The sequence below is a fragment of the Poecilia mexicana genome, unplaced genomic scaffold, assembly GCF_051168715.1.
Source record: "Poecilia mexicana isolate PSO_F unplaced genomic scaffold, ASM5116871v1 scaffold_7, whole genome shotgun sequence".
Classification (NCBI taxonomy): Eukaryota; Metazoa; Chordata; class Actinopteri; order Cyprinodontiformes; family Poeciliidae; genus Poecilia; species Poecilia mexicana.
The window spans coordinates 30325419-30349121 of NW_028263376.1; the positions used below are offsets into that span (position 1 = coordinate 30325419).

At 42.2% G+C, this 23703-nt stretch overlaps 2 protein-coding genes across 10 annotated transcripts in view; both read left to right on the forward strand.

Annotated features, from left to right (window-relative positions):
* The window catches only part of ubr4 (ubiquitin protein ligase E3 component n-recognin 4), a 49751-nt gene extending 32320 nt beyond the window's left edge, over window positions 1-17431 (forward strand). For all 9 annotated transcript variants that reach the window (XM_014983254.2, XM_014983260.2, XM_014983256.2 and 6 more), the window contains 44 exons: window positions 400-513; window positions 755-964; window positions 1054-1203; window positions 1290-1517; window positions 1608-1686; window positions 1795-2043; window positions 2154-2322; window positions 2405-2549; window positions 2697-2782; window positions 2868-2955; window positions 3221-3414; window positions 3507-3746; window positions 3829-3967; window positions 4067-4192; window positions 4311-4439; window positions 4535-4884; window positions 5056-5146; window positions 5259-5343; window positions 6754-6881; window positions 7313-7442; window positions 7539-7699; window positions 7787-7896; window positions 8417-8558; window positions 8783-8864; window positions 8947-9120; window positions 9350-9471; window positions 9746-9943; window positions 10042-10122; window positions 10239-10326; window positions 10634-10761; window positions 10957-11064; window positions 11166-11282; window positions 11711-11901; window positions 12024-12197; window positions 12313-12412; window positions 12505-12723; window positions 12801-12914; window positions 13588-13730; window positions 13811-13936; window positions 14031-14225; window positions 14325-14549; window positions 15342-15432; window positions 15732-15894; window positions 16015-17431. In XM_014983254.2, the coding sequence (XP_014838740.2) occupies window positions 400-513; window positions 755-964; window positions 1054-1203; window positions 1290-1517; window positions 1608-1686; window positions 1795-2043; window positions 2154-2322; window positions 2405-2549; window positions 2697-2782; window positions 2868-2955; window positions 3221-3414; window positions 3507-3746; window positions 3829-3967; window positions 4067-4192; window positions 4311-4439; window positions 4535-4884; window positions 5056-5146; window positions 5259-5343; window positions 6754-6881; window positions 7313-7442; window positions 7539-7699; window positions 7787-7896; window positions 8417-8558; window positions 8783-8864; window positions 8947-9120; window positions 9350-9471; window positions 9746-9943; window positions 10042-10122; window positions 10239-10326; window positions 10634-10761; window positions 10957-11064; window positions 11166-11282; window positions 11711-11901; window positions 12024-12197; window positions 12313-12412; window positions 12505-12723; window positions 12801-12914; window positions 13588-13730; window positions 13811-13936; window positions 14031-14225; window positions 14325-14549; window positions 15342-15432; window positions 15732-15894; window positions 16015-16079 (6447 nt within the window). In that variant the 3' untranslated portion in view covers window positions 16080-17431. The remainder of the gene's footprint in view (window positions 1-399; window positions 514-754; window positions 965-1053; window positions 1204-1289; window positions 1518-1607; window positions 1687-1794; window positions 2044-2153; window positions 2323-2404; window positions 2550-2696; window positions 2783-2867; window positions 2956-3220; window positions 3415-3506; window positions 3747-3828; window positions 3968-4066; window positions 4193-4310; window positions 4440-4534; window positions 4885-5055; window positions 5147-5258; window positions 5344-6753; window positions 6882-7312; window positions 7443-7538; window positions 7700-7786; window positions 7897-8416; window positions 8559-8782; window positions 8865-8946; window positions 9121-9349; window positions 9472-9745; window positions 9944-10041; window positions 10123-10238; window positions 10327-10633; window positions 10762-10956; window positions 11065-11165; window positions 11283-11710; window positions 11902-12023; window positions 12198-12312; window positions 12413-12504; window positions 12724-12800; window positions 12915-13587; window positions 13731-13810; window positions 13937-14030; window positions 14226-14324; window positions 14550-15341; window positions 15433-15731; window positions 15895-16014) is intronic.
* Window positions 17432-21431: 4000 nt separating this feature from the next.
* Window positions 21432-23497, forward strand: LOC106915577 (transcription factor HES-5-like). Its single transcript, XM_014983263.2, has 2 exons — window positions 21432-21944; window positions 22393-23497. The coding sequence occupies exons 1-2, from the start codon at window positions 21888-21890 to the stop codon at window positions 22819-22821; spliced, it is 486 nt and encodes a 161-aa protein (XP_014838749.2). The 5' UTR covers window positions 21432-21887; the 3' UTR covers window positions 22822-23497.
* Window positions 23498-23703: the final 206 nt, after the last annotated feature.

Here is a 23703-nt window from a genome sequence, read left to right on the forward strand (position 1 = left end):
GAGCAGGGGTGTCCAGAGTCTGTCCTGGAGGGCCGGCATCCTGCATGTTTTAGTTCTCTCCGTAGTTGTAATGACAACCTCCTCATCAAGTCAGTGTTCTGCTTAGGCCTCTGAGCCATCATTTGATGCAGGTGTGTAAAACCAAGGAGAGAACTAAAACATGCAGGATGCCGGCCCTCCAGGACCGACTTTGGACACCCCTGACTTAGAGGAACATCATCCTCAGGATGTTCTTCTGAAATTTCTTGTAGTTAATGTAGTTATCACCACCTGCTGACGCAACATAGGTATTACAACATTTTTGGTTGGTATGGAGGATCTCTTCAAAATTATATCTGTTTATCTTTTTTGGAACATTAATGTAAATAGGTTTACTTAATCAGCATCATTCCTCTGCAGGATGTGTCCAAAAAGAATGAGAGAAGTTCAATCAACGAAGTCCACCTGGTCATCATGAGGCTGCTGAGCGTCTTCATGTCACGAACAAAGTCTGGGTCCAAATCCTCCTCTGAGGTACGGGGTCCTTTTCATGCAGCTTCATAGACATGTTTGAGAATAAATCAGTATTTGTTTGAGCAGCACCAAGATGAACATATTTGGGCAAGGACTTGAGTCGCTTCTTTACTTTTATGACCTTGCAGACCATTTTTGAATTAGAAAAATTGCCATCGGAGAAGAACATAACTAAATTGTGCTGTGTGATCGAATTGGTGAAAAGTATTGTGTATAATTTTTCCTTTTGTTTCGGTTTTAGTCGTCCTCCCTGATTTCCAATGCAACAGCGACGGCCCTGCTGAGCCTGGGCGCCATCGACTACTGCCTCCACGTGCTCAAGTCGCTCCTGGAGTTCTGGAAAAATCAACAGGGCGAAGAGGAACCCACTTCCACCAGTCAGCTCCTTCGCCCTCACACGGCCTCCTCGCCCCCTGATATGAGCCCCTTTTTCCTTCGCCAATATGTTAAGGTATCATCACAGCAGCAAACGTTAGCTGTGTTTATCCTGTGTTTATCTTTGATTGTGGCATTTTGATGAGTTGTGATTTCTGCTACCAGGGTCATGCCGCTGATGTGTTTGAAGCCTACTCCCAGTTACTGACTGAGATGGTGCTCCGGCTGCCGTATCAGATAAAGAAGATTGCTGACACGAACCCTCGGATCCCACCTCCTGTCTTTGACCATTCTTGGTTCTACTATCTGTCAGAAGTAAGCTTTCATGAGCTCTTTATTTTATTTTTTTTCGTTCCAACTTCACAGCAAATAATCCTGATCTCTCTCTTCTGTAATCTCAGTATCTGATGATCCAACAGACACCGTTTGTCAGGAGGCAAGTTAGAAAGTTGTTGCTGTTCATCTGTGGCTCCAAGGAGAAATACCGGCAGCTGCGCGATCTGCACACGCTCGACTCGCATGTCCGCAGCATCAAAAAACTTCTGGAAGAGCAGGGTATCTTCCTTCGGGCTGGAATAGTCACCGCAACATCTGGCTCAGCTCTACAATATGACACACTCATCAATCTGGTCAGTGTCCTCTTTTCCCAACATGCAACATTCTTTAGGGTTTAACTCAGTTTAGGTAGATAAGTAAGTATTTTTCTTTTATTTTTGCAGATGGAGCATCTCAAAGCATGTGCTGAAATTGCTACACAAAGGACGATCAACTGGCAGAAGTTTTGCATGAAGGATGACTGTGAGTTGATTCAAAATATTTCATCAGTGGAAACAAAACATTTCGAAGGCAATGCTTTTAACATCGTTTGTGTCTCTGATCTTTCCCTTCATGCTCTTCGCCGCCCAGCCGTGTTGTACTTTCTGCTCCAGGTCAGCTTCCTGGTGGATGAGGGCGTTTCTCCAGTTCTGCTTCAGCTCCTCTCCTGTGCCCTGTGTGGCAGCAAGGTGCTGGCCGCTTCCTCCTCCTCCGCGGGTTCCTCCTCCTTCTCCGGAAGCGGCTCTGGCAGTTCTGGTCAGGGAGGAGCTTCCCAGTCCTCTCAAGGGAAATCCTCCAGCAAGAAAAGCAAGAAGGAAGACAAGGAAAAAGACAAAGAGAGTAAGATGTAGTGATTTTCAACCTATGTCCAAATCTCCAGCGCTCTTGGTTTTTTTTTAAGCATATAATCAGCAGAATCTGATGGTTAAATCTCTCCCTCCTGATCACAGGCGATGGCGTCAGCAGCCAGGAAGATCAGCTGTGCATGGCTCTGGTCAGTCAGCTGAATAAGTTTGCAGACAAAGAGACTCTGATCCAGTTCTTGCGCTGCTTCCTCCTCGAATCAAACTCATCTGCTGTTCGCTGGCAAGCCCACTGCTTGGCGTTGCATATCTACAGGTAGTGTTGAAACTTTTCATTTAGATATCAAATAAAAAAAGTATACAATTTTTGCATTTGGCTTATGTAAATTTTTGCACAGGAACTCCAGTAAATCTCAGCAGGAGCTGCTGCTCGAATTGACTTGGGCCATCTGGCCAGAGCTTCCTGCATATGGCCGCAAAGCCGCCCAGTTTGTTGACCTGCTGGGATATTTCTCTCTCAAAACTCCTCAAACAGAGAAAAAGGTTAGGTTTTAAGTACTTTTTTAGATATCTGGTGTGTTTGTATTGTCTGAATCTGACAAATGGCAGCATTACAAGACCACAGTTGTGCTATTTCAGTGATTCAAAATAGGAAGTCTTTGTTAATCTGCTGTTTCTTTTCTATGCAAGCTGAAAGAATATTCCCAGAAAGCTGTGGAAATCCTGAGAGCACAGAACCACATCCTGACAAATCACCCCAACTCCAACATCTACAAGTATGAACATGCAATAAGATTTCTGTACCGACTCAAGCATTTATACATATCTTTAAATGAGAATATGTGTGGTTTTATCTTGCAGCACTCTCTCCGGTTTGGTGGAGTTTGATGGCTTTTATCTTGAGAGTGACCCGTGCTTGGTGTGCAACAACCCAGAAGTTCCCTTCTCAGTAAGTGAAAAAACTCACAGAATAGTATTTATGAGTCCTGGGAATTATTTCTAGCCATTACCCATTTTTATACTCTAAAAAGATTCCTATGAATTGTACTTGGGTTCAACATCTCTAGTGCCGATAAGTTAAAGTTTCAGCTTGGATTATAGCTCTCTTGGCAAGCTCATTCACGCCAGTGTAGCAAAATCTAAAGTTAATAACAAGAAGCACAAAAAATCTACATGACATTTCTTTTAAATGTTTTTTTTTCTTTTGACTCTAGAACATCAAACTATCATCTATCAAAGTGGACACCCGCTACACCACCACCCAGCAGGTTGTGAAGCTGATTGGCAGCCACACCATCAGCAAAGTAACAGTGAAGATCGGTGATCTGAAACGCACCAAAATGGTCCGCACCATCAATCTCTACTACAACAACAGGACTGTCCAGGCTATTGTGGAGCTGAAGAATAAGTATGCTTCAGGGAACACCCATTACTTCATATTATCATCCTAAATGTCTAATAGTACTTGGTTGTAATCTTGATCTTTCTTGTTTTCTTTAGGCCGGCTCGCTGGCACAAAGCAAAGAAAGTTCAGCTGACTCCTGGACAAACTGAGGTGAAGATCGACCTCCCCCTGCCCATCGTCGCCTCCAACCTGATGATCGAGTTTTCCGATTTCTACGAGAACTACCAAGCCTCCACCGAGACCCTGCAGTGTCCACGCTGCAGTGCTTCTGTGCCCGCTAACCCTGGAGTGTGCGGCAACTGCGGTGAAAATGTGTACCAGTGCCACAAGTGCAGGTGAGCACCTTTCTCCTGCAGCTGGATGATTCACTGCAGGCGCCTCAAGTTGTGATCGTAAGTGTTTGTTATTTGTCTTCAGGTCCATAAACTACGACGAAAAAGACCCTTTCCTGTGCAACGCATGTGGTTTCTGCAAATATGCCCGATTTGACTTCATGTTGTACGCTAAACCATGCTGTGCAGTGGATCCCATAGAGAATGAAGAGGACAGGAAAAAGGCAAGAATGTGTTTCAGTAGCTAAAATGTTTTTTCCCCCCCAAATGAATTTTATTTCTGCTTTTGTGAAAACCCATCTGAAGTGTATTTGTGTTTTCAGGCTGTGACCAACATCAACACCCTGCTGGACAAAGCGGACCGAGTCTACCACCAGCTGATGGGCCACAGGCCTCAGTTAGAAAGCTTGCTGTCTAAAGTCAACGAGGCAGCGCCAGAGAAACCTCAGGTGAAGCACAAGATGCATAATGGATTACAGTGAATGTAGATACATTGTAATGATGCTGTGATTAAGCATCTATTTCAGGCTTGAACAGCTTGAAGTTATCATGTTCTCCACCTTACAGGATGACACTGGAGCAGGCGCAGGACTCGGTGCATCCTCTGCTAATGTGAACCGGTACATCCAGCAGCTGGCTCAGGAGTACAGCGGCGACTGCAAGACGTCATTCGACGAGCTCTCCAAGATCATACAGGTCAGGAAGAAAAACTGTTGATTTTCTGCTAAAAACAAAAGAAATCCTGTCTTTTATTCCTCCATGTAACGGTATTCCTTACGTTTTGCTTACAGAAAGTGCTGGCATCTCGAAAGGAGCTCCTGGAGTATGACCTGCAGCAGAGAGAGGCCGCCACCAAGTCGTCGCGGAGCAGCAGCAGCCACCAGCCCACCTTCACCGCCAGTCAGTACCGCGCCCTGTCTGTGCTGGGCTGCGGCCACACCTCCTCCACCAAGTGCTACGGCTGCGCCTCGGCTGTCACGGGCCACTGCATTACGCTGCTCCGCGCGCTGGCCACGAACCCGGCTCTCCGGCAGATCCTTGTCCTCCAAGGTCTCATCCGGGAGTTGTTTGAGTACAACCTGCGGCGAGGCACAGCAGCCATGAGGGAGGAAGTGCGTCAGCTGATCTGTCTCCTTACCAGGTGTGTTTCTCTAACTGGTGTATTTCAGTAGAAATGCTAAATACTTTTTTTTTCTTTTTTTTGTTGCTGAATCTCCACTAAAACTAAATCCTTCTACTTAATTCTCATACTTTTAACTATCACAAAACACTGGGTTAACTTGCTTTCTACATGGTTACATTCATGCTCCAGAGATCATCCAGAGGCCACTCAGCAGATGAATGACCTCATCATCGCCAAGGTGTCGGCCGCCCTCAAAGGTCACTGGGCCAACCCTGACCTGGTACGTTGTCCCACACATCTTTGGACGTATTCTAGCTGCTAGGTTAAGGTGTTTAAATCTATGGTAGTGCTATGCAGGTTGGTCTTGAATTTAGTTTTTTTGTTCTCAACAGGTTAGTAATTTGCAGTACGAGATGCTTCTGCTAACAGACTCAATTTCCAAGGAGGGAGGATGCTGGGAGCTCCGATTGCGTTGTGGTAAGTCCGAGCTCTCATCCTGAACTATTTTAATCCATTTAAAAGTTCATCCTGATTTTTTTGTAATTGAAATAAAATATCTCATTTAGGGCTGAAACGATTCCTCGAATGATTCGAGTACCTCGATTACTAAAATTCCTCGAGGAAAATTTACCTGCCTCGAAGCTTCCTTAATTTATGTTTTATTAGTTAGCGCACCGTGTTCCGGCCGGGACTTCATTTGTGTTGCGCGGAGCTCTCACTTCCGCCTCTGAGTTGTTGACAAAAGCTAAGTCTCAGCGGCATAAAGTCCAATCTTCAAGATTGGCCCGTGGGGATTTTATTGATTGATGATAATGCCCGACTTTTTATCGTTTTTGGGGAACCAATAAGCATCCTTAAAATGACTGGGGGAATGCCTGGAGTACGGCAGCATTTCTCCTCCGGGGCTGCTGGTTGAAAGCGAACGGCGGGAAGAGCGCTGAGGTGAGCGGATAGCCTGAGCAGGGCGGGCGGCTGAGTAGCTGATGCTTGCCGTGTAAATGTAGCTTTACCGACGAACCGCACAATAAATTTCATATCCCGGTCTGAAGAAACGGGTGGCGGAGCGCATCGTACATGGCTGGTAGATGAGTTTCTGAGTGACCAGTGAAGGTGTCGTAAATATCCCGTATTGCTTCCCCCCCGTGTTCGTCCCCCGGTCCAACGGTTCGTCAGTCCGCTGGTCTATTTCCTCCCCTCCACCCCATCTTACGTTCGTTCATTCGCCCTCTCCTCCCACTCCAGGCGGCATTTCCCGTATTTTCAAACCCAAAGCGTGACAGGTTAGGTGGCAAGGTGAGTTTAATTAGATGAATACATAAACTAAAAGCTGGATTGTAGACATTTTTTATAAGCATATTTTTGAGCCTGCCTCTTTGTTATTAAATTCAATATAATTTCAGATTTTTCTATAACTTTTCTTCTGGTTAACTTAGAAAGTGAGATATTATTGTTACAGGTTAGTTTTCTAAACTACAAAAAAGCAACTGTTAGGGATGCTCAAATATGAAAAATTGGACTGATATTGATATCTGATAGTAACACCGGTATTATGCCAGATTTACCAATATTTCATTTTATAATTTTTTTTTATCCGATTACTCGATTAATCGTAAGAATAATCGATAGATTACTCGATTACTAAAATATTCGTTTACAACAGCCCTAATCTCATTGCTTTCTTTGACTTTTATGGTTTTTAATTTTGCCGCAATATAGAAAGGTCCTCCAGCTTTTTTGCCTTGAAGTTTTTTTGTAAGATTCAGAAGTTTTCTTTTTCCTCCTGGTTTTCATAGTCATTATAACTCTCTGGGGTAGATAATTTGTTTACAGATTTTGGTCTGTTAGGTTTCAATTTGATTTTTTGTTTATAATTTTTTTTTTCTTTAGCTCTCAGCCTGTTCCTGATGTCTGTTAATATAAAGACACCTGTAGTTGTGGAGAACATCACTCTCATGTGCCTGAGAATCCTGCAAAAGCTGATAAAGCCTCCTGCACCAACCAGCAAGAAGAACAAGGTAAATATTAACTGCTTAATGTCTTGTTTTCATCTGCTTTGGGTTTTTTGATTAAAAAGGTAAATAAAAACCTGAGTTGGTCGACTTTCACACCTGGGAAGACTGCACTGTTGAGAAGTTATGATCTATAAGACAAGCTCTGCAGGTTCTTTGGAAGGCTTGAAAAAATGCAGAGATTGAAGTTTTCTGGCAGATTACCGATCCTCAGGATTTTGTAATGCTTTTATGGATTTCAGCTGTTTGATATTTATTTGTAGGATACATAATAAACTAATTTTGGAATTAAAAAGCTCAAATGTAACATGAGTTTTCATCTGAGGTTCATATTATACTTTTAAGATGTTTCCATTTCTGTCTGAAACTGACTCTTTGATCTTCACTTTGTATATGATATGCATTTTACAGCGTTTATGCTTGTTGCTTCTTTAAAGGATGCTGCTACCGAGTCTCTGACCACAGTCAGGCCCTACAGTAATGAAATTCATGCTCAAGCTCAACTTTGGCTGAAAAAGGATCCCAAAGCATCTTATGATGCCTGGAAAAAGTGCCTCCCTGCAAGATGTAAGTACTTTATCTGGACAAATACTCAGTACATTGGTGATGAGCTAGCTTGCAATGATGAACCTTTTACTCTTTGGTTTGTTCGCATTAACTCAGACCAGGAAGCTGTGTCGAAGCCACAGGGGAAAGCAGAGTTAAGGAAGCAGTATCTGCAGGAGAAGTATGTATGGAAGTGGAAGCAGTTCATGAGATCCAGGAAAGGTGAAGGCCTGTTCCCTCGTCTCCTCAAACTGAGCCATAACAACTGGCTGCGGCAGGTAATACATTATTCAGGTGGTGAATGTGAGCTAAACCATCTACTGGAGTGAATTCAGTTTACAAAGTGTATTTATTGCTTGTTGCAGGTTCTGTTTACACCAGCCACCCAGGCTGCAAGGCAGGCTGCTTGCACTATCGTGGAAGCTCTTACTACAATCCCCAGCCGCAAGCAGCAGGTCCTGGACCTGCTGACCAGGTGGGAACTGAAACACAAACCATGTTTAACTATCAAATCATTCAATATGCAAAGCTCTTTATAGAGACGGTTTGTAACCTCATCCAAACCAGTGAAAAATCCATTTCATGTTTACCAATTTGTTGAAAAGTGAAGATAATGATTAAAATAACTCAATGTACTAAGAGAAATATGTAAATGACTAAATATATATTTTAAAATGAGACTGTTAAAACATGTTTCAATACATATAAAAAGTGTGAAAAAAACATCATAGACGTTTCAAAACAGAAAATAATGTACTTCAGATGAAAATACTCTAATACATCAGAATTATAGAATGTGTTAAAATTGTGAAAGTATGAAAAAGTAAAAAATAAAAATGTTTTAGAAACACAACTAAAACTACAGTGACACAAAAATACTGTTAGCTGGTCTGTTTTTTTTTTCAGACAAGTTTTAGTCTTAATTTATATATTAATTCAAATCTTACAGAGAAAGATAAGTTGTGAACGTGGGCAGTACTCTTGTGTGTTTCCAGCTACCTGGACGAGCTGAGTGTGGCTGGAGAGTGTGCAGCAGAGTACCTGGGTCTGTACCAGAAGCTGATCAAGCCAACACACTGGAAGGTTTACCTGGCCGCCCGCGGCGTTCTGCCCTACATTGGAAACCTCATCACCAAGGTAATACATAATTCACATAATAGAAAAATAAAAATAACAGTTGATTTTGTTAATTGGGGCTACTTGATAATCTGTAACCCAAAACTTAAAAAAGTTGACGAAAATGTGCATCGTAGATTTCAGATTTTTACAGTTTTGAAAACAGGTTATTTCATGTTTATTTTTTGCATAACCACTGTGAATCCCTAATTTCCTGCTCCATTTTTGTCATTTATTTTCTTTAGGAAATAGCTAACCTCCTGGCTCTGGAGGAGGCGACTCTGAGCACAGACTTACAACAAGGCTATGCTCTGAAGAGCCTAACTGGTGGGCTTGGCTTCATCTTGTGTTGTAACACACTGTACCGTTTGTTTGCTGTCATAGTGATTTCTGTTTTATCGCACCCTAGGACTCCTGTCCTCTTTTGTGGAGGTGGAGTCCATCAAGCGGCACTTCAAAAGTCGGCTGGTGGGCACCGTGCTGAACGGCTACCTGTGTCTGAGGAAGCTGGTGGTGCAGCGCACCAAGCTGATCGATGAAACTCAGGACATGCTGCTGGAGATGCTGGAGGACATGACCACAGGTCTGCTCAGATTCGACATCAACAGACCGAAAACTTACCCTCCCCAGAAAATGTGTTGCTATTCATGTTTATGTTTTGAGCATAAAAGCTTTGGATTTGACACTTATACATTCACCAATTTTAAGTTAATCAGATTGTTCTCCTTTATTCAAAAGACTGACCCCAAAACTTTTTTTTTTTTTTTTTTACGTGCTGAACATTAAAAATGGTTTTCTTGTTCTGCCGATAGGTACAGAGTCTGAAACCAAAGCCTTCATGGCGGTTTGCATCGAGACGGCAAAGCGGTACAACCTGGATGATTACAGAACACCTGTGTTCATTTTTGAGAGACTGTGCAGCATAATCTACCCGGTAGGTTCATATTACCATTCGCTTATTAGCATAAATACAACTACCATAAACCCGAGCCTCCTTTAAAAATATCTGCAGTAAACTAAACATATTTTATTTTTACTTCAAAAATCGACTAGAAAATGCATGAGACCTCTTGACAAAACTGATTAAAAAAAAACATGCTATGTTTGACATGAAAAATGTGAGACGATACACATTCCTTAAATATAAAACATACTAGTTGAGTACATTGTTACAGTTGATGTGTTTTGATCTGTTGTTTCCTGTGTAGGAGGAGAACGAGGTGACAGAGTTCTTCGTGACCCTGGAAAAAGATCCTCAGCAGGAAGACTTCCTGCAGGGCCGCATGCCAGGAAACCCTTACAGCAGCAACGAGCCGGGCATCGGCCCTCTGATGAGGGACATCAAGAACAAGATCTGCCAGGACTGCGACCTTGTAGCGCTTCTTGAAGACGACAGTGGCATGGAGGTAAAGTTGTTTTTTTTTCTTCTTTTTTTTAATCAAGCTCTTCTGTTTATCAGAAGGTTTAAAGTAAATTTCTTTTGGCACCTCTCTGATTTTCACAGCTTCTGGTAAACAACAAAATCATCAGCTTAGATCTTTCAGTGGCAGAAGTCTACAAGAAGGTGTGGTGCCCAACCAATGAGGTGAGACGATCTCCATTTGTCTCAGTTAATTACCAGTATACATATATGAAGTTTGTGGTCTGAAATATTCCAGTAATGTTATTTAATACCTTGACTCTGGTGTTTTTTTCCCAAAGGGTGAGCCAATGAGGATCATTTATCGAATGAGGGGTCTGCTGGGAGACGCCACTGAGGAGTTCATAGAGTCTCTGGACTCAACCACAGGTTAGATTATTTATTAACATGTCCTTTTCACAGTATGTTCCCATGCACTCTTGTTTTATAATTTAATCCCGAATGCTAGGAACATTTATTTTGTAGCCCTGGTTAAAAATACATATATATATATATATATATATGTGTAAAAGCCTCTAAAGTTATCCTTTATTCCAGTGGTGTAACCTAAAACAGAATAGTTGTTTTTTTTTGTTGTTGTTTTTTTTAATCCAACCTTTAATTTGAAAATGGATCTGTGTGAACAGGTCAAACGTCCACTTTATTGTTCACAAATAAGGGAAACATTTGATTACAGATGAAGAGGAGGATGACGAAGAAGTGTACAAGATGGCAGGAGTCATGGCTCAGTGCGGAGGCCTGGAGTGTATGCTCAACCGGCTGTCTGGGATCAAAGACTTTAAACAAGGACGACATCTGCTAACTGTAAGCCAAAACTGTTAGATTAGCATTTAGCTGAAGCTCTTTAAGGCAGTGATGCATAAGAGTCTGCAAAATGAATAAAACTGATCACAACAGGGGCTGTTTCAAAGCATTTTTAGTAAAGTTAAACTTGCCAACTCAGTTGTGATGCTGAGTGTTTTAGCAGCTGAGTTGATCCTTGTGTTTTTGTTTCCTCAGGTGTTGCTGAAGTTGTTCAGTTACTGTGTGAAAGTAAAGATCAACCGGCAACAGCTGGTCAAACCAGAGATGAACACACTCAACGTCATGCTGGGAACTCTAAACCTGGTATGTCTGTCAGCAGATAATCATTAAATCTAAATAGTTTGGTGTTTTTAGAGGCTGTTTGTGAATATTTTTGAACCATCATGTTTTAAATGTTTTTGTAGGCGTTGGTAGCAGAACAGGAGAGTAAGGACAGCGGTGGAGCCTCCATAGCCGAACAGGTTCTGAGCATTATGGAGATCATTCTGGATGAAGCCAACGCAGAGATTTCAGAAGACAAGGTGAGATACAAAAGAGTCACCTGCCTCCATTTGCTTAAAAAACATATTTATGTTCTTTGAATTAGAACTGCATAATATTCATAAATCCTTTAATATGCAGTAAAGTTGGGCTCTAGATGGTGGGTACTGTATCCAGCTATGGGAAAAAATGAAATTCATTATTTACAGTGTTAACATGATTTGATAGAAATCAAACTAAATTGTAGTTCTCTACAATTTTAGCAGAACGTCTTCATTTCCACCTAAAACGTTTTCTGCTGCTTAAACAACAAAAATATCACTGGCACAGAATCTGAACCTACTTGCATAATTAGCTCCTGTTTATTGGAGTCCCAAGTATTTCTCTTCAACTTTAACACTGCATGAAGAAAAATTACAAGTATAATAAATTAATTAGATTATTTAAAAACTGTTGTTTCCTTTTCCAGGGTAACCTTCTGCTCACAGGTGACAAAGACCAGCTTGTCATGCTGCTGGACCAGATCAACACTCCGTTTGTTCGCTCGAACCCCAGCGTGCTGCAGGGTCTGCTGCGCATCATCCCATTCCTCTCCTTTGGTGAACTAGAGAAGATGAAGATTTTGGTGGAACGCTTCAAACCGTGCTGCAGCTTCGACAAGTGAGCAATGTGCAACTTTCACTGGGAGAAATACAAAAAAAAAAATAAATAAATCATAAACTTGAACCACACTTGTTTAGGTGACTTTTTGTAAACGTGACTTCCGTAATATTTTCTCTAAGGTATGATGAGGAGCACAGTGCAGAAGACAAAGTGTTTTTGGATTGCTTCTGCAAAATCGCAGCTGGAATCAAAAACAACAGCAACGGCCATCAGCTGAAAGACCTCATTCTCCAGAAAGGAATCACTCAGAGTGCACTGGACTACATGAAGAAACATATCCCAAATGCCAAAAAGTAGGTCTCCTTCTACTGCAAATATCTGGAGATGGTCTTTTTTTTTAAAAAAAATTCAGGTTTCATCTAGTATCATCCTGAATCTTCAAAACAAAATTTTTGTTCCTTTCATCAGTCTGGACGCAGATGTCTGGAAGAAGTTCCTCTCTAGACCAGCCCTGCCCTTCATCCTCCGACTGCTTCGTGGTCTGGCTGTGCAGCATCCACCCACACAGGTACACAAGATCAAATAAACCTCCAGTAACTCACTGACAAATAATACTTTTCCTTCCAATTTAACTGAATGTCTTTTTTTTTTTACGTCCAGGTGTTGATAGGAACAGATTCAATAACCAACTTGCACAAGCTGGAGCAGGTATCCAGTGACGAAGGCATTGGGACTCTGGCGGAGAACCTTCTGGAGGCTCTGCGGGAACACCGCGACGTCAACCTGAAGATTGAAGCAGCCCGCAGGGAAACCCGAGCCGAGAAGAAGCGGATGGCCATGGCCATGAGGCAGAAGGCTCTGGGAACGCTGGGCATGACGGTAGGCTCGGATATTGGTCCCGTTTAGGTTGTGTGGATCGTGTAGTTTTGTTAAATCTCACCATGTTTGCCGTTCAGACCAACGAGAAGGGGCAGGTTGTCACCAAGACTTCACTTCTGAAGCAAATGGAGGAGCTGATTGAGGAGCCAGGTTTGACCTGCTGTATCTGCAGAGAGGGCTACAAGTTCCAGGTAACGAACACATCCAGCAGGTCCTAAACGCAACACAGTGAAATATGTAATGACTAGTTGCTCTGCTAAGAACTGGAAGGTTACAAGACTTAAAGCTTTGGGAAAAGTTTACTGGGTCTGTTGGTGTGCAGGCTGGAGAAAGACCTGAAATAATCCTCTTGGTTTATTAAAACCAAGCAAGTTTTTCCTCTGAGGCTGGATGCTTCTTCAGCGTTTTTATGACTGACAAGCATGTTACATTGTGTCATTATTGCGATGTTATGTGCACTGCCTTACGAAAGTGTTTAGACCTGCTGAAGCTTGTCACATTTTTATCACATTACACACCTAAATGTATTTTATTGGAGCTTTATGCGATAGACAAACACCAAGTAGAGTAAAAGTGAAACATGAATGTTATGCTGTGAGAATATTTTACTCACAGAAGAACTTAAGAGTTTGGAGTTGGACTTTACAAAAAGGAACGGGCCATATTTTCACTCTCTAGATGTCGGAAAACTAGTAACGACATGCAAATGATGACTCTACAAAGCAGAAAAAGTTAATTGGACGTAAAAACTCTGCAAAGCACAATTTGACAACTTTCTGCTCTTGGCTAAATGATCTGCTTGGCCCCTCTGAGCAGACAGCATAACAGCTTTTGCTAAGATTTTCTCTGTTCCTTTCTCACTAGCCAACCAAAGTTTTGGGTATTTACACTTTCACAAAGCGTGTGGCCTTGGAGGAATTTGAAAACAAGCCTCGCAAGCAGCAGGGCTACAGCACCGTGTCCCACTTTAACATAGTCCACTACGACTGCCACCTCGCCGCCGTCAGGTAACCGCCTCCTCCACTCTCACGCCTCGTCCGTTCTGATTTACTCCGACGCAAACGCCTAATACCGTTCCTCCAATCAGGCTGGCTCGTGGGAGAGAAGAGTGGGACAGCGCTGCTCTCCAGAATGCCAACACCAAGTGCAACGGACTGCTGCCTGTCTGGGGGCCTCATGTGCCAGAATCAGCCTTTGCCACATGCTTAGCAAGGTGATACCCGACTCCATCTCACACTGAGGGATTAGATGTTTTTCTCATTGAATCACAGCTTGATTGTTCTGGACTGACTGTGTCGACCACGCAGGCACAACACATATCTTCAGGAGTGCACGGGTCAGCGGGAGCCAACGTACCAACTCAACATCCACGACACCAAACTGCTGTTTCTGCGCTTCGCCACTGAGCAGTCGTTCAGCGTGGACACAGGAGGCGGGGGCCGCGAGAGCAACATCCACCTCATCCCTTACATCATCCACACAGTGCTCTACGTTCTCAACACGTACGTTTTACACCTCACAGCCAGACATCGCCTCGGTGTTTCTGCTGCCAGCTTCTTGCCGGAAACAGTGAGTCTCATTTTAAGCGTCTGTCTGTTCAGTACAAGGGCTACGTCCCGAGAAGAGAAGAATCTGCAGAGTTTCCAGGAGCAGCCGAGCGACAAATGGGTGGAGGGCTCTTATGAGGTCGAAGGACCTCATTATTTCACCATCCTGGCCATGCACATATTGCCCCCTGAACAGTGGAGGAGCTCACGGGTTTATTTCCTTCGAAGACTACTGGTCGCCGCACACGCACGCAAAGTTTCTGCTGTCTCCACAAACAAGTACGACACTCTCCCTTGTATCGTCCAGTTTTTTTTTTGTTTGTTTGTTTGTTTATGATGTGGTCTTGCATACTTGAGGCATTCTTGCATTTTGTTTCACTTCACAATGTTCACGCAGGCTTAAAAATTCTTAAGTTCATGTATCTAAAATGAAGGCCTTGGAATGTCTTCCATTCATTTAAGCAAAAACTAAGTTGGCCTTAAACTTTTGTCTTGATAGGACTAACTAATCTTATATTCTATGTATATTTTTCTCTCATGAGATTTTTGGTTGAGACTACCGGTAACTCATTACTAACATACATTGACAAATATTAAGTAAAATATATTAAACATACCCTTGTTACTCACCAAGCTAACTAGTTTGCTTTTTGTGTCTATCATGATTAAGTGCAAATTCATTGCCAGTGTACATACGGGTCTTAAATTCCACTCATAATGGTCTTAAATGTTAAGTTGTAAGTAGCAAACTGTGCATGTGTTGGATGTGAGGTAATGGGAGGCAAGCCGAGAACTGCAGTTTTTCATTCTGTTGTGAGAGTAGCACTTTAGCGCATGTTGTTCGTTATGGAGACCATTAAAGTGTGGATGCTAACATCAGTAGTGTAAATATTGAGTCAACATTAAAAAGGTTTAGATTTGAGTTGGTGATAACCGCAGAAACTGCATTTGCTTATGTTGCAGTCTTACTTCTAACATTGATTTATTGTCTTGAAGACAAAGAACATTTATGTGTCATACAGTTTTTCACACTTGTCTTAATCTTTATATATTTTGTTGTTTAATCTCCAGACTCACAGATAAAACACCAAAGGAATATGCAGTGTACCGCTCTCCTCTTCTCTTCTGGGGCTTGGTGGATCTCGTCTACGACATGTTTAGGGTAAATGTCCACTAATGTTTTAAAATCTGCTGACAACAGCCATCTCCTGAAGCGTTGTTCTCTTCACTTTGTCTTATTTCTCGCAGTAAAAGCTGTTAAAACATCCATGGAATGGCGTTAAGATCAGCTTTGTTGTATTTTGATTTGTGTATCATACATTGCTTCCCCCCCCCCAAAATAAAAAAGGACTGTAAAGCATAAAAGAAAAACCTCATTCCTATATGAGCCAGTGTCCATCTATGATATGTTTCCTCATAACATGATCACAAATATTTTCTGTGCTCTTATGTTGATAACAGAAAGTACCTACCAGCAACACAGAGGGGGGCTGGTCCTTCTCGCTGGCAGAGTATGTCCGCCACAACGACATGCCCATCTACGAGGCCTCTGAGCGGGTGCTTAGGGCCTTCCAGGATGAGCTCATGCCCGCCGAGTCCGTGTCTGAGTTTTTCGATGTTGTAGGTCAGTGGAAACACACCCCTGATTGATTTTAGAACTACAAAATTATTTGGGCCAAGTAGGATTCCCCCCCGCCCCCTCTCCAAGTGTTTCAAATTTGCAAACATCTGTCTTTTTTTCCAGGTCTCCTCTCTGAAATCCCAGAGCCAGACCTCTTCCTGCAGGAAGTGTTGAACTCATTGCCCTGAACCAACCATGAGTCACACCCCTCCAACACCCGACAAAAATCCCGACAAATATAATCGATACAGCTACCAACTTGAAGAAAAGAAAAAAAAGAAGAAAAAACTCAGAGGTTTACACCATGAGACATAAATACATGCAGTTGGTCTACACCATGCTTCCTACTTAACTCCCACACCCATATGACATCTCAGAATAAAATAAGCAAAACCTGTGTGTAGTCTACAAAAACAAATTAAACACCTCTAACACCAAGACGCCGCTGTTTAAAGGGGAACGACACGCTAAAACAGAATTTACTCTGCCGAACTGAAACTGCTGAAGTCTTCATTTAAAGTCATGATCCTGTTTTTTCTCTTTTTTTTTTCTTTTTTTTTTTAAGCAAGCTTGAGTAAAAATGACCTTTTTAGAAATTTTGTGAATTTTCTGGTGTGCTCTCCTTGTCAGAAAGCTGAAAGTTTTTGTCTTTTTTTTTTTTTTTTTCTGAGCAGGTCAGCAGCATTTTCACATTCAGACGTTGATCTTTTTGGTTGACAGTAAGAACTTGTGAATTCTGTTTTGGGGTGATTCGGCTTTTATTACCCCACCCTTACGGTGCGATGTTAGAAGAACCGAAATACTTTTGGGATTTGACCCAGCTCATATTACGAGTGGCATTTGATTTTATCTTTTCCTTTTTTTTTTTTTTTTTTGTTTGGGGTTTTTTTTTTGCTTTGAGTTGGTTTGTGGTCGGGGTTTTTAAATCGACAGAGTGCTTTCATAGTCTCACGGTTGCGGTGCCTGTCATTTTCCCTCTGCTGTTAAGTCTACATGTGGATTCTAACTGGAAATTTGAGTGACGGTCGGGAGAATAAAATTGTCTTAGGTTTGTTTTATCAACATCAGAAGCGAAACGGGATTTCAAAAAATAAAAAAAAAGTTTTGATTTAATTTCTTCCATATAATTTCTGCCTTTTGAAGTAAGTCCGTGAAAGATTCCACCTTCTGCAATGAGATGCCATAAATGTCTAAAATGACAATAAAACAGACTTGCATTACATGCTTAAACACTTTCCTCTTATGATTTTGTTCGGTTTTGCTTCCTTCATTTCTAAGGCCACGCTCCACTCGAATTTAGACTTTCAAACTCTCTCGGCGGTAACCAAAATTTATGTGAAGTAAATCTCAGCATCTCGTTCACTTTCAGATGACAGAAAACTCTTGTCGCCGTTCTTCAGATCTAAATGCATGGTGTACACTTTCCCCAGTTCATCAATGATTTGCTTTTCCCAATGCTACAATGTTTAAACTGTTGCTGAATGTCTGCTTTTTTTGAATTTAGCGTATAATTAATAAAGCTGTAATACTTTCAGTCTGATTCAAGGGTAACCTCTTCTCTCTTGGCTGCTGTTTGCACATTTAGAAAGAAATCCTTTTATACTGGAGCTATGACATCACATGTAATGCACTGCACAAATATTTACACTCCTTAAACTTTTTCACTTTTTGTCAGAAGACGCATGATGCCTCTGGAGGATCTCCAGGGATCCACTGCTCATGTGGGGGGAACTGCTGATAGGACAAGTGTTGGTAATGAACTCAACAAATGATGGAAAGGTCATTTGAAGTTCTTCATGATTTATTCGTAGTATTCTACATTTATTTATAACTCCTAAACATAATCTGAAATAATTTACGGATGTGGACAAACCATCATTACATTCAGCAACGTTGATGGGATCACATTTATTCAAATTAATTCATACTTCTACGTATTTACTCCTATTTGTACCGCCACAAAAAAAAAGTCCAGTTAGTGAAAATCTTTTTCATACGTCTTACGATCATATTGTTGCAAATAATCACAACTGAGAAGTAGATTTCTCTGTAGGTAGCCACAGCTGGGAATGTTACCTCAGGACGCTTTGCAAATTATAATCCCAACTTCGCATATCTGGCGAGGTCTATTTTTACCTCTAGAGGGCGACGCACTCCAACATGTATGATGAAGTCAAATATGACATCTGGAACTCGCTTAGATAAAATAAAAATGTGAATCTTAACTTTATCTTCAGAATTAACTTTTCAAGATAATCTTGAATAGATTAAAGCTAACTCTCCCTAATGAGTTCAAAAGACAGAACTGCACATGAAAGCTTATTTTGCAAATTTTGGGGGGTTTTGGCAAAAACGCGTCTCATACACAGACGTCTTGAAACATTCTGTAAAATAAAAATGACCCTTTTAATCAAAGGAATGTGGCTCTGTTTAAATCAAACAATCTTAATGACGCGGTCCACATTAAAGGACGCTTAAGGCAAAGAATGCACATTTGTGAACTACTAAAGTCACAGAGTTGTTTTTTTTTTTGTTTTTTTTTTACAATTTCCACCTAAGGTGAATAAACTTAAATGAAAATAATATTTAAAAAAAAAACAGTTTTTCTCCCTGAATGAAACATCTTCAAGACACTCCAAACAAAATCACCATTTAAAAAAAAAGAATCCATCATTTTGTCCATTTATGACTGGCAGCACAGCTTCATCACGTCCTCAGCGGGGGAAGCAGGGAGCAGCCTCATGACGTCCCTGGAGGCTCCGGTGAAGCCGCTCCGGAAAATGAAGAGTGTTTTAGTGGAGCAGCAGGAGACCGTCCTGTCCCCGGCGTCCCGACTGCTCATCCCCGCACACAGCTGGCTCTCCAGAGCTGAGCTGAGCTGAGCTGAGCTGCTTTGTTTGTGCACTTCCTTTCCAAAATGCTCATCTTACACAAGCTGAAACGAAACAGGACTACGTTTTAGACATTTGGGTTTTATTTGTAAAACTCATCACAGGAATGGGTTGGAGTATTGAAAGCAGACTTCCAAAGGATGCTACTACTTTGAGATTCTTATGGATCCCTCCCCATTTTTAAAAAAACCAAATCTCCACCTTAAAATCTAAAATACTTTCTAGTTCTAGATCAACATCAAATCAAGCTGAATGTCCAGGAAATGAACTTACGCCGTGCGCTGATCCCTCATGGCGGTCGCTCAGTCAGACGTTGGCTCAGGGCCTTCAAGGGGTTTTCAAGGTTATGATTTTGACCACCAAGGTTTTCCTCCTTTAAATACTTCTTCACGCCAACTTTCCCACTGACTTAATGCCATGCTGGTTCTCACCACGTTTATCCAATCACAACGCAACGCAGTGACAACAGAAAGTGAATAAATTAGTCGGAACAATGATAAACAAAGGCCCCAATCTGAAGAAAAGCTGGGAGGGGCCCTTCAGGAACCTCTTGTGGCTCCAATGACGCTTTATTATGGGAAGGATGTTTGGTGGGAATGTGGAGGACAAACTTTTTCCTCATGTATTTTGTTTTACAAGTGTCTCTATTGACTAAAGACCAACATGCTAAGTTTTTAAAATAGTATCTTTTTGGTGTTTAGTTTAACTATCACATTACATGTATGTGTTTAAAGAAATACGGCCAGTAAATCTCCACTGATTCCTTTAGTTGATTATTTGACCTCTAGCAAAGCAATTACTTACAAATCAGGAAAAAACACCCAATTTTTCCATCATTTATTTCCAAAAAACCATCTTGATGAAGCAGATTAGAAGACTCCTCAGCTCATACACACACACACACACACACACACACACACACACACACACACACACACACACACACACACACACACACACACTTGATCTTCTCATTTAACTTCTCGTCTCTATTTCAGCCTCTCCAGTTCTCACGGTGGGCGCCTCTCATGCTTGATTGACCGACAAAAGCACTCGATCCATCCAGATGGTGTGCCTGGAAGCCCTGTTGACAACCTTGCCTTCCTTGGTGGTGTGTGTGTGTGTGTGTGTGGTTTCAAGGGTGGGTTGGTCACTCGGTCTTTGTTCCACGGGGCACACTTCCTTTGTGCAGCCTGCCTTGGAGTCATTAACACTGAAGTGTGGGAAGCCTGGGACCACAGCAGCTCCCACGTTCCATGCAGGCAGGAAGGGAGCGTGTGACCGAGACGTGGCCAGCGGCAGGCTGATCAACCTGTGTGTGTGCCTGGCGTGTTGACGTGTGCTGAGAGCGGGAAAGCTAACATCTGAGGCATGCTTCACTCTCTTCATATAGTCGGAAATACTGCTCATGTGAAAGACTTTAAGCTCAAAATGAGTTTTTGATGCAAATGCTTAACTTGCTCCCCTTTTTTTCAAAGTAACATGAAAAGTAGAGGATTAACAGAAGAGTAAACTCTGGTAAGTGAAGGAGAAGAGCTGAAAGTGTTAGCTGAGTGTGACCTGTAAGCGTCACAGTATATCGAAGTCTGAGTCCAACATCAGTTTCTAAAAAAACAAAACTTGAAGATGCTTAACTGGAGACACAGGCGGTTCACTGTCAGCAAAGACCTTTTACTGTTTTGACAATGTCGTTGTGTAATTGCTTCTGTTTGTTTTTTTTTTTTTAAATCTCACCTTGCTGCAAGGAAAATGTCAATAACATGATATCCTGGGACATAACTCATAAGTCCTTAAATTTTAATGGATTTACCACCAATATATTTGTCTGATGGTGTAATTTTCTTTGTTCTGAAAGGCTTTATGAGATGCTTTGTTAGTATTTAATCTCCAATCTTGTGCTGATTGTTGTATCATGACTTTAACTGACTTTATTATTTGGATCATGTTATGTGGGTCTGATACATGAAATCCGCATAAAATACGTGAAAGTTTGGGCTTCTAATGTGAAAACGTGAAAAAAGTTTGGTAACACTTTATTTGAAGAGGGTGAATAAGACTGTCATGACACTGTCATAAACATGACATAACACCTGTCATGAACATGAATAAGTCTTCATGAATATTTATGACTGTTGTCATAAAGCGTCATTCGGTAAATTATGACACTTTTAATACAAAGTTGACATTATTCAAAATGTCTTTGTTATGACAACTTGACATTAACCAGGAAATCATTACTGTTTAAACTTTACCTTTAATAACATAAAGTTACCTCATTTTTAAAGTGAAATCAGTAATTATTTTATAACAAATTTATATCAGTAATGATTTCTTGGTTAATGTCAAGTTGTCATAACAAAGACATTTTGAATAATGAAAAAATGAAACCATAGAATTAACACTTGTGGATGTCCTTTGCTCCTATACTGAAACTTCCTTTATTGTGACCTTAGTTATGAAAATACACCAATAATGGTTGAACCAGTCGTTCATACGTGCTTATTTTTACTCAACCTTCCAGAAAAGCCCCTCCCTGTTTTTCCTTTAGGCATTTCTGCGTCGTCCCAACTGTTGCGCGGCAGCGCCGGGGAGGTTTGCTGCCTCCAACAAGTGGAAGTGGCCGCATGTTGGGTCTTTTCAAAGCGGCTGGCCCCTCTGCAACACCCACGTGTGCCTGGTGGCGGAGGCACTTTGTCTGCAATTACGTGGCAGTGGAGACGACATGAGACAGCGGCATGCTTCCCTCTGGGGTCACCACTTTCCCATATCAACACAACCGCCGGGTCACTCTCCCAGCTCCTCCCCCCACCCGGGGGCTCTTTCTCTCGCGGTCCATTTCTCCACCTGCTCCCCGGAGGCACACTCATTGTCCCCACGGCTATAAACACTTCATTGAGCATGTGGCAGCCCTGCGCTCCCTCAAGCCCTTCCCAGCGCTCCCATTGGCTCCGGGGGACTGTGAGAAACTCCGACAGGACTCAGACTCACACATTCATATGGAGATGTGTGTGTATAAATACTGGACAGGAGCGGCGGAGACGGGGCAGCACAGACTCGACCCAGCTCTCCACGCTGAGCTGAAAGCGCTCCTCTTACTCTGCAGCCATGGCGCCTACTGCTTACGGCCAAGCCAGCCAGGAGCACCTGACTCCCGCTCACAAGGTAAACCTCTCCTCCAACAGCTTAGACCTGGGGAGTCCAAAATGGCCATTTTTGTGATTCTAGAAGGATCCGGCTCGATGCAGACGGAGACTTGTAGTCAGGATAAAAAAATTCTTTCAGTGTAAATTATTAAGTAAAACTCAAATGCTTCTTTATAACCAAGGTAGAATCATGACTTTTACTGATCAGCCGGCTTTTCTGCACCAAAATCAGCTTTTATTTGGATTATGTAACTTGGCTAAGTGTTTAATTGAGCCTTAAAGGGTTTGAAGTTTATTTTAATACAGCAAAACTCTTTTAACATTTTGGATCTTTAATGAATAACATTTTTTTAAAATTAGACTCCTTCATTTGCTAGATTTTAGTTGTGTGGGTCTAAATTGGACTCCCCCGGGTTTTAGAAGTGATTCGAACTTACTGAACCGTCTTCTCTTTCTCTGTCCTTCAGCTGAGAAAGCCGATGGTGGAGAAATTACGCAGAGACCGCATCAACACCAGCATCGAGCAGCTGAAATCCCTGCTGGGTCCCGAGTTTCTCCGGCAGCAGCCGGACTCGAAGCAGGAGAAGGCCGATATCTTGGAGATGGCCGTGTCGTACCTGAGGAGCTGGCAGCAGCAGCAGCACATGACCTCCGGCCCCATGACGGCCAGGGACGGCTACTCCCGCTGCGTCCAGGAGGCCGTCGGCTTCCTGTCCCGCTGCGAGGTCCAGACTCAGGCCCACCGGCTGCTCCTCGGCCACTTCCAGGGTCTGCAGGCGTCGGGCAGGAACGGCCTCGGCTCCAGCAGCCCCTCTCCGCCCGGCTCTCCCCTCCATCGTGTCAGCTCCAGTAAGGGCCTGGGCCCGACCGGCGGCTCTCTGTGGAGACCCTGGTGAAACCTCCCAACTGAGAGAGAGAGAGAGAGAGAGATCACTACGTCTGTGAACGTCATGGACAGAAAAGTAAAAGACTCCCCTGGAGTCTAGCCTCCTTCTACCTTGGGCACAAGTTTAACTCTGTGCAGTGAAACTGCTGGTGGAAGGACTGAAAACTGTGGGGTTGTACTGAATATCCACACCATGTGTGTTCATCCCTTCAAAAGACTTGTGATTGGTCGTTTCTCTGTTCCTGAGTGGAACGTTAACGGAAAGCCACCGCTGTGCCGTTTGAACCATGTTGGTTTTATTTTCTTTAAGTGTCTGAGACATTTGTCGGAACAATCTGTGTATTGATACCGAGTACCAGCGATTTACATGTTTCATCATTTTGCAGTTGATGAAGTTTTATCGAGCTGTAAAGTGATCCAGTGGATCCATGTTTACTGTAATCCTGTTGGGATTCTAACATGTTTTTGTAACCAATGTTTGGTTTTTATCTGAATGAAGTTCTGTTTCCTGTCTGTTCATGACGCCCATCATGGATGTTTCACATCTTCTACTTAGTGCCTTTTATAAAGGTATTTTATTCTCGCTTCAGTCTTTACTGAAACAATCTCTCGTGTTGCTTCTGTGAGAAGTTTGCATTTGAAAATGTGAAATAAATCAACTTCTGATGAAGTTTTAAACACAGAAACCATCAGTGTTTGTCTTAATTTTAATCATTATTTTACGTAGCGTGTTATTCCAGGTATCAAATCACCTTAGGCTGTCTTGACTTGGATCTGTTTCATCTACCAAACTTTCACCTGAAAGACAATCAGCAGGTCAAATTGCAGTCGACAACAGAACAGAGGGTTTTAAAAGGAACACCCTGCAATTTAAGATTTAAATCAAATTGTT